Raw genomic sequence first — 13,942 nt, forward strand, 5'->3', positions numbered from 1 at the left:
GTTTATAAAGTCCTTTTATTAAATTAATATAAAAATCTCTGTATTTACATGGGAAGAGGTGCACGGCAGAGAGGCAGCAGGACCCCCTGTTCCCAGCCATGAGGGGCTGAGCACAGGGGGCAATGCCCACCCATGTCCCCGTGGACACCCCAACCTGATGCCCCCTCTGCCCCGTGCCACCCTGAGAAAGGACATTGTGGTGCTGACGGAGGGTGTGAGGACAGTGGCCATTCTGGGGGGCACCGGGGGCTGGGGGGGTACAGAGGTAGCAAAGTGGGAAGCCCCAAGAGCTGGCAGGTCGCTGGGGAGCAGGGGCTGGCTGGGATCATTTGGCTGCTCCCCAGCCCAGGGAGGGGCAGAGGCACTGGATTGAGAGTGCCCACTGCTGTGCTGAGCCTGGCATCAGCGGGCTCAGGGCGGGCACACCCCAGCACCTGCCAGGGGGCCCTTGTGGCTTCTGGGGACACAGGGGGTGGGTCTCAAGGGTCTCGCTGGCCCTTGGGGGTGTTGTCATCCTCGTCGCCGCCAGGGCCAGCCTCGCGGGGCATGTGGTGGTGCTGGTGGCGTTCCCAGAACCGGCGCAGGGCCGTGGTGTCGGCCTCGTTGGAGCTGGCGGTGCTGTCGCGGAAGCTGGCGAGCGGCGGGCGCACCTTCACCCCCTTGCCCGTCAGGGAGCCCTCGATGGCCTTGCGCAGCTGTGGGGACCCCAAACCCATGGGCAAACAGCTCCAGGTGCTGCTCTGTGCCCCCCCAGCTGCCCTGTCCCCAGCTCACCTCCTTGAGGGACACCATGCCCACCAGGCGCCCAATGCTGGTGACGAATGCGTGGTCCAGGCCCAGCAGAGAGAAGATGGTGTGGGTCTGCAGGAGGAGGGGATGAGTTGAGGGTCTGGGGGTTGTGGGTGGGGGTCTGGGATGGGGTGAGGGTGCACCTTGTGCAGTGAGGTGTGCTCCACCAGCTGGAAGGGTGCGGGGTCGATCTTGGCGCTGCTGAAGTCCACCAGCTGGTCCAGCTGCTCTTCTTCCCACTCCAGGATCTGGGGGAGGTGCCATTGGGCAGGGTAAGGGGTACAGCCTCCCCACAAGGGCCCTCCCATCCTCCTTACACCTTACCACACTTCTCATCCTCCTTACACCTCCTTACACCTTACATCCTCCTTACACCTCCTTACACCTGGTCTTATGGAGAAATCTGGATTATCCACCTGCTACCTCCCCACGCCCACCTCATGCTCTGGCATCCCTTTGGGATCCCTCTGAGCAGAAGGGTCCCGCCTGTCTCTGCCCAACACCTCACCTCTGCTGGGGTCATCTTGTCACCCAGAATCATCTCCTCCTGCAAGAGAGGTGTGTTGGCACAGCCCTGAGGCCGCTGCGGGCAGGGTGCGGGCCGGGAGCAGTGGGGAACAGCGAGGGTGGAGGCAGCACATGCAGGCAGGGCACGGCGAGGGTACAGGCAGGGAACAGGCAGCACGTGGGCAGGTCAGGGAACGTGATTGGTTGACAGGACATCGGTCACACCCTGATTTGCCGCAGTTGGACAAGCCAAGCTTGTGATTGGTGGAGAGAATGCAAGGTGTGCCATGATTGGCTGAGCAAAGTGGGACGGATCTCGCGGTTGTGATGGCTGGCAGGCTCCACATCCTGATTCCTGGGAGGGTTTGGAATGGGGAGGATGCACACCAGGATTGGTTGGGTGGAATCGTAACTGTCCAAGATTGACTGCACAGATATTGACCCAACATGATTGGCCAAGCAGAATCTTGCCAGGTCCCTGATTGGTTCAGAGAACTCCTGCCAGGCTCTGATTGGCTGGGAGGAGCTGTGCCCAGGCTGCGATTGGCTGCAGCTTACCACAATGGAAATGCGGACGCGTTTGGCCTTGTGATAGGCTGTGCCCTGGGCCTGGCCCGGGAGAGATAGCAGTTAGGGGATGGGATGGGATAGAAAATGATGGAAAGGGGTGGGAAGGGACAGGCAGGGTTGAACAGGAATGGAAAGGGATGTGACAAGAATGGGCAGGGCTGGGCAGGGCCAGGCAAGGCCATTCAGGGATGGGCAGGGCCAGGCAAGGCCATTAAGGGATGGGAAGGGCTGGGGAGGGACAGGCTCTCACCTCGGAGGGCTCTGGGGCAGCATTGGCACAGAAGAGGCTCTTGAGGGCGATGCCAGTCTGGTCAGTGCCGCCAGCTGCGGGAGGAGAGGGGGTGTCAGTGGTGGGGACACGGGGGCCAGGGGCCACATGCAGACTCACCTGGGGGGCTGTCGGCCGGGCTGCTGGGCGCCCGCTTCAGTGCTGGCTTCAGGGGCTTGCGGAGTGAGGTGCGGGCAGGGGTGCCCGAGGAGGTCTCTGTGCTGACCTGTGGGGGGATGAGTGTTGGGTGATGGTGGTGGGGGGCACCCTGGCCAGGCATCCCCTAGGACGGCTGCAGCCCTCACCTGGAAGCGGATGCTGGAATCGGAGAGCTGGTGCCCGTCCTCGGGCAGCACGTTCTGCCGCAGCGTCAGCAGCCGGCGCTGGGGGCTGAGCTGGGTGCTGAGCAGGGCCCCCACCTGCGCCCGCTCAATGGAGCCCAGCAGGATCATGGACTCTGCAGACACAGCAAGGTGCCACGCTGGCTCCTCATGTTCCCTCTGCTACCCACCCATGGCACGCTCCACAGCTGCCGTGGATGCTGGCAGAGCCCCTGCCTGTGTCTCACCAGCTGACTCCACCAGAGGCAGGTTCTTCATCTTGGTGCTGCGCAGGACCTGCTGCAGGTCCCGGTACTTGCAGTTGAGGGTGACGTAGCCGATGTCCCGCACCATGATGTCCTCCACCCGCACGTTGTATTTCCTGCCCAGGACAAGAACAGTGGCCTCAGAGTAATGCCACCACCTGCCCTAGTGCCTCGGTGAGGAGTTTGGGGTTGGGACAGGGGACACAAACTCACTCGTGGTGGCCCCAGCCCAGCTCAGGGAGGTAGGGAAGCTTCTTGATGCGGATGATGCTGTCATAAAGGGAGGGCTGGAGGCTCTGGGCGACGGCATTGGCCAGGATGACAGCGATCATGACGGGCAGGATGTGCGACATCTGCCCCGTCAGCTCGAAGACGATGACGGCCGTGGACACCGTGTGGGTGACAGCACCCGACAGCGCGGCCGCTCCTGCGGCCACCGCCAGGAGATGGGGGAGGGCTGTCAGGTATTGCCCACCAGGCTGGGTCCCCACCCTGGGTTCCCTCTCCAGGGCATCCACCGCATATGGGGAGCCCTTGGGACCATGCGGGGACATTCCCAGTGGTGGCATTGCTCCCAGTTCCAGGGATCATCACCTCAGCTGTGGGCCAGCATCTCCAAATGATGCCCACCAAGGCATCCCCATTCCAGCTCAGAGCTTACCCACCACGGCGTAGCCCCCCGGCACGATGCGGTAGGTGTTGCTCTCCGTCTGGATGCCATCAGGGAACCAGGCTGCCATGCTCTCCCCCACCAGGCGCCCAAAGGCTGCCCCTGCAGGCACAGAGGGGCTGGGAATGGGCTCAGGGCTCTCCCAGTACCCAGCCCAGCCTCACGCCCTCTCCTCTGCCTGGTGCTGCCAGGGAAGGGGACATCTGGGGGCACCCACGGGTGCCCAGTGTGGGCTGAGAGGTGGCTCCCTCCTCCCACTGTGCCCACACTGGGGGCAGGGTCTCACCAATGACGAAGACGGGCATGAAAGCTCCACAGGGCACTGGGATGGTAGTGGCCAAGGCTGACATCCAGAACTGTGGAGCAGACACCCATTAGTTGCCCTCCCTGACCCAGCCCTGCCTCCTGCCCCTTCTGTGACCCTCAGCTGGGTGCTGTCAAGCAGCACGTGGACACCACACCCTGCAACGGGGCATGGCTTCCTCCCAGGGGCATCCTGCCAGCTCCTTCGTGGTGGCACTTGGTGGCATCTGGCCAGCACCTCCCTGGTGGCACCTAGGAGCAAGCAGCCAGAACCTCCCTGGTGGCATGTTGGTGGCTCCCAGCCAAGATGTCTTTGATGGCATGCCAGCACCACCCAGCAAACACCTTGGTGGACTCTTGGAGCAGCCACCCAGTACCACCTTTTCTGGTGCCACCTTGCTGGTAACAATCTGGCACCTCCCTGATGGCATCCAGAAAATCCTCTCCATTACCTCCTGGTGGTACCTGGGGGATGACAGGGGAAGTAGGCACCCACCTTCATGAGGATGAAGACAACAAGTGTGACGAAGACGTTGGAGCGGGGATGGAGCCAGGCCTCCAGGATGCCCAAGTACTCAAACTCATCATTGATCCCCTGCTTAGCCCACGTCTGGTTGTCAAAGAGTGTCACCAGGGTGTCCTTCTGGGTGAGCTGGTGATGGGCAGGGGTCAGCTGTGGCTTGTGGTGGCCCTGGGGTGGGGACAGGTGTGCCACCCCACAGCGGGTACCTGGCCAGCCATGAACTGTCCAAAGCCGGGCGGGAAGGTCAGCGTGGAGATGATCAGCGTCACCAGGGCGGGGAAGAGCAGGCGCCTGGTAGGGGGCACAGGGCAGGGGGTGATTTTGGTGCAGCCCCAGCTCCACCACTCTGCAGCTGGGCACTGCTGGGCACCTACTTCTTCATGAGGAAGCGGTTGATGGCCTTCTGGCGGCGCATGAACTTCACGATCTTGCGGTTGAAGTAGACGAAGAGCGCGCCCCCGAAGCCGCTGGCTATCCTGGGCAGAGCCAAGGGAAGAGGTGTCCTGCTGCCACTACCAGCACCACCAGTGCCACCAGCGCCACCACTGCCACCCCTGGGGCCACAGGATGGGTGCTGGGACAGCCACACTCACCCGATGACGGCAAAGGCAGGCAGCTCCTGCAGGTCGAAGGGGAAGTCGAGGCGGAAGCGGGTTTTGAACAGTGCCGTGATTGTCTCTGGGGGATGGTGGGGCTCAGTAGGGCTGGGCAGGGGACCCCTGTGCCCCCACCCTGCCTGAGGTACCTTCATCCTTGTTCCACACAGCGAGGACACGAAAGATGAAGGCGCTGAAGGTGGCAGCGAAGAAGCCGCGCCAGTAGTTGCGGACGGCAAAGAAGGTGGAGGTGACCTCGATGCTGAAGAGGACGCCTGGCATGGGGGGAAGTGCACAAGGGAGGTGAAGAAACCCAGGCAGGCCCTGGTGCCTGGCACGCTTCCCACCAGGAGTCCACACTCGTGCAGAGCCCACGGGGGTCTGGCTGCCCCACGGACACACTACAGGGTGGTTCCAGGGATTCCCTGGCAAAGCGCAGAGGGCACAGCACAGCGGGCACAGCACAAGCGAGAGGGCAGCACAGGGACGTGGGCAGCGACACGAGGGGTGGCAGTGGGGTGCACACAGATGGACAGACAGACAGATAGGGCAGCAGGCAAAGGGCAAGGAGAGAGTCAGACACGTCACCAACCTACGGGCAGGGCTCAGCGGGGCTGGAGCGGGGAGCTCCCTGGAGCGCAGGCGGCAGGGGAGAGGACAAGAGCGGACGTTACACATCTGGGAGGGTGCTGCCCGCTCCTCCCTTCCTCCTCCCTGCCGAGCAGCACTGCCCTCTCCCATGCCAGCTGTCCCGGGGTCCTGCTTGCCTCTCCAGGTGGACCCTGCTGCCTGGGCGGGAGGTGTGGGGGTTGTGGGGCGGCCCGGGGTGACCCTACCTCCGATGGGGGCGGCGAAGCAGCAGCCAACACCGACAGCACAGGCAGCTGCCAGCATTTCAATGTTTCTTGCCTCATTCTGTGCAGGAGAGAGGAGTGAGTGGGCACTATCCCCCAACCCTAGGCACTGCGAAACCTGCTGTGGGCACAGGTTGATCCTTCTGGGGCCAGTCTGCCTTGCTCACCTCATAGAAGCCCCCAAAGAGGGAGAGGAAGCGGCTGAGCAGGGTTGCACACATGCTGGCGATGTGGACAAAGGGACCCTGAGGGGACAAAGGAAGACTGAGGACATTGCCCTCAGCCTCACTCCCTTGTCCCCTGCTCACCCTGCCCTGGCACTGCCCTCACCTCCTTGCCCAGGGGCATGCCACTGCCCAGGGCACACGTCAGTCCGATCACCTTGGCCACAAAGGTCTTGAAGGTGAGGTACTCCTTGAGCACAACGCCCCGCAGGATGGTCTTCATCTCGGGGATCCCTGAGCCTGGTGGTGTGGGGACAGCCTTGACCAATAGCCATGAAGGGGGGACACTGCCCCATGCTTCTGAGGGCTAACCCTTGATGCTTTGCCATACCCCACTGCCACAGGAAGGTCCCAGAGACTCCTCTTCCCACAGTACAATTAGCAGGGACACCCCCATGGTTATGTGGTTATGAAGCAATTCAACCCACAGCCCCACAGGGACCCCAATTTCACAGCGCCCAGGAGACCCTCTGAAGATCAGGTATTAGCCCTAGGAAGACTCCCAAGCCTGCAAGCCTCATAGCCCAGGAGGAAATCCACCCCTCAACTCACAGGAGACTCTCTGAAGGCCTCTCTCTCTCATAGGCCTTAGAAGTTCCCCAACCCCATAGCTCAGGAATGCATCCAAACCATAGTCCCTAGGAGACCCTCTGAAGACCAGCCCATATCCCTAGAAAGGCTCCCAGGACCTCCAGGGAGACACCCAGGCACAGCCCCAGGGAGTGGACACCCAGTTTAGGGTGCAGGCAGCCCCTTGATGCCCTACCCACGGCCTGGGGGGCAAGGATCTGTGTGAAGCCAGCTGAGAAGGTGATGAGCACAGTGGGGTAGGTGACCCAGGCCATGTACTGCAGCAGCACGTTGGTGTCCAGGCCCCCGTACATCCACTTCTGAGCTGTGGGGACAGCCAGTCAGAGGGGTGGTGGGTGGCAGGGCACACGGCATGGCCCTGTGGCACATGGCATGGCCCTGTGGCACACAGCATGGCCTATGGCACGGCCACTCCCTGCCATGGCCCCAGGAACCCACGGGTACCCGCCTACCTTGGAGGCAGGTGGCGATGGCGAAATCCATGGCCCAGCTGACCAGTGCCATGACCAGTCCCAGCAGTATGAGGAAGACCCAGTCCTCACCCACCCTGGAGATGAGGAACCGCTGGCACTGCAAGGCGCAGACTGTGGACACAAGGGCGGGTTCAAGGCTGGACGCCCCAGGGATGGGCACCCTGAGGTGGCAGAGGCCGGCTGGCAGCAGCACTGACCCAGCAGCACCGACCCAGCACAGCCGGCACCGTTTGGTGCAGGAGCACTGCTGTGTCCAGCTGCCACAGCCAGCCGACTGCACAGTCACACACTGGGCATGCACCTCCCAGCAGCTCGGCCTCCCTGGCACGGCCCCAGGCACAGGGGCTGGGGGCCCCCATCCCCGCAGCGTGCCCGGCTATTTCGGGCCACTGTGTCCCTGCTGCCCGGCGGGCAGGTGGCATTGTCCTCGGCGCCGGTGTCCCATGACAGCCGCAGAAACTCTACCCGCGGCACCGCGGTGGGGTGGGAGCCCAGGGAGTCGTGGCAGTGGGGTGGGAGCCGTGCCCGACTGCGCTGCCGTGGCTGGGGCTGTGCCCACCCGTGTCCCGCTGACCCTTACCCCGACAGGGGCCACAGCGGCCCTGCGTGTACTCCAGCAGCTCGGAGGGGCTGCGGGGCTGGGGCGTGTCCCCCTCCTGCAGCCGCAGCCGGGCTGCCTCGTCCTTGGCAAAGGTGCCCAAGTCCTGCGTGTAGCGCCCGTACATCTGGGGGAGAAGGACAGACAGCAGTGTCAGGGCAGCTGGTGCCCCAAACCCGGCAGCCAAGTGGGGAAACTGAGTCAGGGCAGCAGTGGGCATACTGGCACGGCCTGCCAGGTGAGGGAACAGCCATTGCATCCCAAGGCTAAGGGGTGGAGGCACCTGTGGGAGTGCCCGATGCCCTCCAGGGCGTGGGAAGGAGCCAGGCAGATAAGGTGAGTGTGGATCAATGGTGATTGTTTTGCCTGCATGCCCCAAGCAGGCAGCTGAAACGTCGGTACCAGTCTCTAGCCCTGCCCAAGTGCCCCAGGCACTGCACTGGGGTGGAGGGTGTGGAAGGGCCTCCGGTGATGGGAGCGTGGCCAGCTTGGCCAGGAGAGTCTCTGAGGGCTGGTACTGGGGCCGTGCTGGAGCTCTGCAGGCACCACACTCCCACATTGCTAAGAGCAAGGCGGGGATCGCCTCTCCAAATGCAGCCTTGGCAGGTCATACGTGACATGAGCTGGCTGGTCTCAGCTGGCAGCAGGGAGGCAAGAGGACAGTGAGGGACAGGATGTACCCCCAGTTCCAGGAGAGAGGGAGCACAACATCAAGCCTAGGGCGGTCCCTGGGCTGTGAAGAGGGGGATCACATAGGGATCACCCCCCTTTCCTCGGGTGCCTCCTGCCTGGCTGTGGCACGTGGCCTGGCCCTGGCAGGGGGTGGCCCTGGCAGTGCCCCTCACGCTGGCCAGGAGCTCTTTGTGCCCGTGTTCCCCGCTGAGCCGGGGGCATTTGTCCCGCGCTGGCGGGCACTGCCAAGGACTCGGTTGCTTGGTTTCCGCCTCGCTCCCCCCGCACGACCTGAATGCCAAGCGCCAGAGGTTGGCCCGGCACAAAGGGAGGCTTCAGGACGGCGGGGGCCCTGCCAGGCTCCCACGTCGGGACAACGTGAGCCCCATGCCGATGGCGTGCCCACCCGCCGTGCCGTGCCAGCGCAGCGCGTGGCTGCCCGGCCGGGGCGCAGCCGCCCTGCTCCCGGCACGGCCCGTGCCAGCGCCACGGGTGGGCACCGTGCTCGGCACGTGGGCAGCCAGCCCCGGCTGCTGGGGGCAGTGCCCACCCTGCATGCCCGGGTCCTGTTCACAGCCCCCTGGCACACGGCAGCTCCCCGTGGGGATGGCAGGAAGGTGCAGATGGGGCAGCGCTCCTGCCCAGGTCCCTTGGGCAGAGAGCAGACAGCAGCCAGAGCGGCGCCGGGTGGATTCTCTGCTCTCTAATACCCAGGTTGTGCCCAGCAGCAGGAGGGAGGGCAGGGATGTAGGCACAGAGAGGAGGGTGAACCAAGTTCCATTGCTGACCCTGTCCTGGCATGGATTTTCCCCCAAACTCCTGCTCAGCATGGGCTCAGAGACTCCTTGCCCTGTGGAAGAGAGCTGGGGGAAAGGCACGACCACCTTGAGGGGCCAAACCTGGCATCGGCTGCCAGAGGAGGACCCCGGCCCTGCACGGGGTCATGAATTCAAAGGCTCCCTTTGGAAAACGCTTGTTTGCTCTGGAAGATGAAATGGGCCGGCACCCCAGGAGTGCTGTCACCCTGCCAAGCACTTGCCTGCCTGGCCCCACTGCTGACCCATGGCCAGCCCAAACCAAGATGGAGACACCCCCAGGCTGAGTGCCCCCCAAACCAGCTCCGTGTCTACCTCATGGGGCTGTGCCAGGGGCTGCCACACTGTCCCCCAGGTGCTGGGGCACACGTGGGATGCCCAGTGCCAAGTGCTCCAGCCTAGCTGAGGGTGGTGGGATTTGCTTCCCCTCTGCCTCCCTTTGGAGCCCACCCCACTTATAACAACAGGGATGCAAGCAAAGGGGCCATGCCACCCTGCTGCCACCTGCCACCCTGTGCCATCCCCTGCCACCCCTCTGCCCCACACCACAGCCCCACAAGCAGGACATGGGACCCCCATGGGTGCCCAGTGCTGAGCAGCCACAGCTACTGTGCCCACAGCCCTGGCATGGCTGTGAAAGCCACTGGTGGGCTCTCTCCTTCCTCCTCCTCCTCCTCCTCCTCCTCCGCTTGGGTTATTTTTCCACAAAGGCCTTTTGAAACACAAACAGCCCCGGGACTCCGGCCTCTGCCGTGAAGCAGCTGAACAATCACAGTGCCGGGCGGGCAGGGAGCGGGCACAGGGGGGGCTGCCGGGGGGCACTCGGGGACACGGGCATGGGCCAAGGCCGCTCTGCTGGTCCTGAGCTGCTGCACTGCAGGCACTGCCTGTGCCACAGCCCCTTGGCTCTGCCAGCCCGTGGTGCCCGCTGTGCCCGGGCGATGCTGCGCCTGGGGCGGCCACTGGCATCTGGTGCTGCTGTGTCCCCGTGCCAGCCTGTCCCACAGCACTGAGCTGGCCTAGCAGTGGTGCCCACCTCCTCATACCCAATGCCAGCCATCCTTCTCCCCTAAATTTCCCCTAGGAGAGCTTTTAAAGCTAAGGGATTTGGGGGGTCCTCTGGGCTGGCAGTGGGCAGGCAGAGGCCGGGGGTGTGTGTCACGCTGCCCGTCTTAGTCGGGCTCTAATCACCCTGAGCGGCTCTGCAATGAACAAGGGCAGTTTGTCAAGCTTAATCCCCCCCACGGGGCCTGTTTCTCCCTGCCACGACAGCCTGGCATGTGGGGGACACTGGGGCTGATGTGAACCCCAGCACCCTTGCTATGTCAGGGCTTCCCACAAACGCCTGTGGAGCATGGAGACTCCAGGGAGACCTTTAGGTCTGGGGCCCCAAGACCCATGGCATCCCAGGGCTGGTGAAATCTGGCGAGGGAAAGGGCATGGGGTAGGGACAAAGGCCTTTGGACGTAGCTGGGCACAACCTGCAGCCTGGCTGTGATGACTTGGCTGCGGGCACAAGCAGCAGGAACTGTCTCCAGGCTGTCCAGCTCAGACCAACCCATGCCAGGCTCCAGCTGGATCCTGATCTTCCTGCCAGGTGCTGGCAGGAGCTGGTGGTGCCTCAGATGCACTGGGGAGGGCTGGGCACTCCTTCTGCCCAGCACGTGCCCAGGCAGCTCCCAAAACGCAGGTGTGAGGCCATGGGGCAGGAGCCCACACCTAGCCTCACCCACGAGCCCCAGGCGCTTCCATGGGCCTCACGGAGCCCAGAGGCCACGGGGATGGGCACAGGAGCACTCAGGGCACGGGTGCTACCCTGCCCAAAGAAAAGGAGGGCAAAGTCTGCCGGTGCTGAGCATGGCTGCCCTGATGCCAGCCCAGCGTGCCTCTCCCCTCGCGCTGCCCGCAGGCTCCTCCGCCCCGCGGTGCCCGGCTGGCACGGCCTCTCTGCTCACCCACCGTGACCAGGGCGCCCAGGGGGGCCCTCTGGAGCTGGCGGCAGGGAGAGGCACGTCCAGCACTCACCCCTGCTCCTGCCCCCAAGTGCTCCCTGACTCAGCCCTGCCGGGAAGGACAGCGGGGTCAGCAAGGCCGTGGAGATGACGGCACAGCCGGGGCTCCCACGGCCGGCTGCTGTCCTGCAGCCACCTGGCAGGGGCAGCTTGGGGTGAGCGCTGAGGGGCACGGCCAGAGGAAGGGTTTGGGTGCTGGCAAAGGCAGTGCCGAGGGTACACAGAGCAGCAGTGCCCTGACGCTGCCCAGTGTGCCCATGCTGGGTGGGTAAGGCTCAGCAGAGCCTGCCCTGCACACAGCAGCCGGCCTGGGCAGCCGTGGACACAACTCCGTGGCCACGCAGTCCCTGCTTCCCTGCACAGCTCCCTGGCCCTGCCTGTCCAAATGCCTTTGCCAGGGCAAAGTACCGTCCGCCTTGGGCACCGTCCCAAGCTGGGGCCAGGGAAAAGAACCTTTGCCCATGGTGTCTGAGGGCCGTGGGCAGCGGGGTGGCTGGGAAAACAACGGGCAAGGAAGACACCCCAAGACAACGGGACAGCCCGGTGCCAGTGGGGAGGCCTCTGAGGCAGAGGAGCTGTAAACATGGGGCTAAGGTTGCAGGCAGGGGAGATAGCGTATCTCGGGGGCAGAGGGCCGGGACGGGCAGCGCGGGGCAGAGAAGAGTGCCCGGCTGACGCCTCCGGGGCCCCGCAGGGTGGGCATCCCCTCCCGGGGCAGAGGGGTGTGCCAGGGGGTGGTGAGGGGCGTGCAGAAGTCCTGCCCTGGGGGTGGGGGCTCAGCCAGGCTCCTCCACAGCCGGAGGGGGCTGCGGGTGACATCCCAAACAGGAGGCAGCATCCCAAACACGACACCGCGCAGTTCTGCCGCCCTGAGCGGGGCAGCACCCCCCAGACCCCCCCAACCCCCGGGCGTTCCATCGCGCCCCGTCCCGTCCTGTGCCGCACAGGTGCTCGATGCCCGCCCGGTGCCGCGGTACTCACCAGGGTCTGCTCATACTGCAGCGCCCGCTGCGCCTCGCTCTCGGAGGCCATGGTGCCGCCGCTGCCGCCGCTCCGCTCCGCGCCGTCCCGGTGCCGGTGCCGCTGCCGGTGCCCGCGGCGGCCGCGGCTCCTCCCGGACCGCTCGGGGCGGGCCCGGGGCACTGCCCGGGGGAGGGATCGGCCGCGCTCCGCCTCCGCCGGCAGCGCCCGGCACCGGCGGCGCCCGTTACCGGCACCGGCGGCGCTGGGCACGCGGTGCCCGGCCGGGTCAGGGGCAGTCCGGCCGGAAGCTGCGGCCTGTGGCGGGACCCCATCCACCTCGGCCTTTGCCAGGATGGCACCCAGGGCGGCCGGTGGGTGCAGGTGAGGTAAAAGCTGCCGTGGGTGATGTGACCACGGGCCGGCTCCCCCGGGACACCGTGCGCCCTTTCCCGCAGGTACAAGGGGCCGCCGTGGGGCTGGCGCTGCTTTCCCGTGGGTTCCCCCGGGTCGGATGTGGGATGACCCTGCAGACGGTCACCCCAGGCTCATGGCCATGCCCGGCTGGGGGACAGATTAGTGAGGGCAGAGTGCCTGAGGTCTGTCTTGTCATGAAGGGCACGGGGGCAGCTGTCAGTGCCCAAGGAGGGCAGGGCACCTTGGCACTGTGGGGACTTCACCACGCAAAGCTGTCAGGGAGCTCATCCTTACCGTGATGCTGCTCAGCGTCCCGGCACTGCCAGCCCCCAGCGAGACAGGTGGGCTCCACTCTTCCTTGCTGAAGTCGCTGGGCAGCAGAGGCTCAGTCCTCTCCAGAGGGGCACACGGGTAGACCTTGGCACCTGCGATCCCTGGGGAAGGCGCTCCGGCATGGCAGGCTGGCTGCCGGGACCTCTGTTTCACTGCCACCAAGGGCTCAGGGCACCACGGCAGCTGGCAGGGCCACGCTCACCCTCCTCCCCAGGGCACAGGATGGCACTTCTGTGGCAGGAACTGGGTGCAGGGAAAGGCAGAGCTGTGGCACTGCTGGGCTGATGCTGCGGGATCGGGAGCAGGCTGGTTCTCACTGCCCAGGTGCCACCCTCTGGTTTGACGTCGGCACCCTCAAGGGTGGGTGACGATGGCTGGGCTGGGGGCTGGGATATCTCCTGTGCCAGCCTGGGAGGGTTCATTGCCCGACGTGAACCAGTTTGAGGCAGGGAGGTGACAAAATGGGTTGCCTGCTCATTGTATCCCCAGGCACGGAGCTCCCTCTTGCTCGTCAGCTCCTGGCACTGCCCCGTGGCAGCAGGGATGTTCATCCGGAGGGGAAGCCCTGTGCCAGGACACATCTCTGCCCAGTGCCACCAGTGTGCCTGGCTGTGGGCCACCAGCATACTGCAGGGCCACCACAGGTGATGCCACCCTGCTGGCACAGGTGCCTGCGTGGTTGTGGGTGCATGCAGGGCAGGACACCCAGCTTGGCATGCAGGGCTCTGTCCCAGCCCAGTTGTGCCCCAGTGCCATCCTTCTATTGCTCTACCACTGCTCCAGCCTAGCCCAATGTCACCCTGGGTGCAGCCCCAGTACAGGCTGACACGGTCCCACTACAGTGTTGTGGTTGTGCCACCATCCCTTACTGCTATCCCAGTAGAGCCCAGTGTTACTGTCCCTATAGCTCTGGCACTGTTCCAGTATAGCTCTGAATGTCCCAGTCATCCCAGTGTGTACCAGCACAGTGCAAATGGCCCCAGAGATCCCTCAGTCCTCCACATTAGGGATCAAAGGGCAGGTGGCAGCATTGGATCAGCCTTAGCCCAGTGCAGCTGTACTGGAGTCACCGGCTCTGGTTGTGCTGCCCCAGAGCACACACAGGGCTCTGCCCTGCACAGCCATGGGTGTCTGTGCCCAGCCCTGGGCACGCAGCTGGTTATGGGTGCTGCAGGACAAGG

The 13,942-nt window shown here is 64.6% G+C and overlaps 1 protein-coding gene across 3 annotated transcripts; it reads right to left on the minus strand.

The window, feature by feature from the left end:
* Positions 1-18: 18 nt before the first annotated feature.
* Positions 19-12,927, minus strand: CLCN2 (chloride voltage-gated channel 2). 3 transcript variants are annotated; one of them, XM_054282982.1, is made up of 23 exons: positions 12,723-12,927; positions 7,535-7,679; positions 6,934-7,065; positions 6,657-6,785; positions 5,997-6,130; positions 5,834-5,911; positions 5,649-5,727; positions 4,962-5,087; positions 4,810-4,894; positions 4,591-4,692; positions 4,423-4,507; positions 4,190-4,345; positions 3,677-3,746; positions 3,382-3,492; positions 2,934-3,147; positions 2,703-2,836; positions 2,440-2,591; positions 2,255-2,360; positions 2,117-2,190; positions 1,298-1,336; positions 933-1,037; positions 775-861; positions 19-695 (listed from the first exon to the last, which is right to left on the minus strand). In XM_054282982.1, exons 2-23 carry the CDS (start codon positions 7,677-7,679, stop codon positions 480-482), a joined length of 2,559 nt encoding a protein of 852 aa, XP_054138957.1. In that variant the 5' UTR covers positions 12,723-12,927; the 3' UTR covers positions 19-479. The 3 variants fall into 3 exon arrangements, 1 of the variants encoding a protein (XP_054138957.1); XR_008483331.1 differs by lacking the exons at positions 19-695; positions 775-861; positions 933-1,037; positions 12,723-12,927 and adding an exon at positions 12,033-12,091 and having other exon boundaries at positions 2,251-2,360; XR_008483330.1 differs by lacking the exons at positions 19-695; positions 775-861; positions 933-1,037; positions 12,723-12,927 and adding an exon at positions 12,033-12,091 and having other exon boundaries at positions 1,326-1,336; positions 2,117-2,360.
* Positions 12,928-13,942: the final 1,015 nt, after the last annotated feature.

This window comes from Melozone crissalis, unplaced genomic scaffold (assembly GCF_028551555.1).
Source record: "Melozone crissalis strain CALT ecotype California unplaced genomic scaffold, PUWL_Pcris_2 ptg000034l_1, whole genome shotgun sequence".
NCBI lineage: Eukaryota > Metazoa > Chordata > Aves > Passeriformes > Passerellidae > Melozone > Melozone crissalis.

Excerpts from the sequence above, each read along its gene's own strand:
- CLCN2 (XM_054282982.1), bottom strand. The coding sequence starts at position 7,679 with ATGTACGGGCGCTACACGCAGGACTTGGGCACCTTTGCCAAGGACGAG. Across the intron at positions 6,786-6,933 it reads CATCGCCACCTGCCTCCAAG|CTCAGAAGTGGATGTACGGG; the intron begins GTAGGCGGGTAC and ends CTGTCCCCACAG. Across the intron at positions 5,728-5,833 it reads TCTTTGGGGGCTTCTATGAG|AATGAGGCAAGAAACATTGA; the intron begins GTGAGCAAGGCA and ends TCTCCTGCACAG.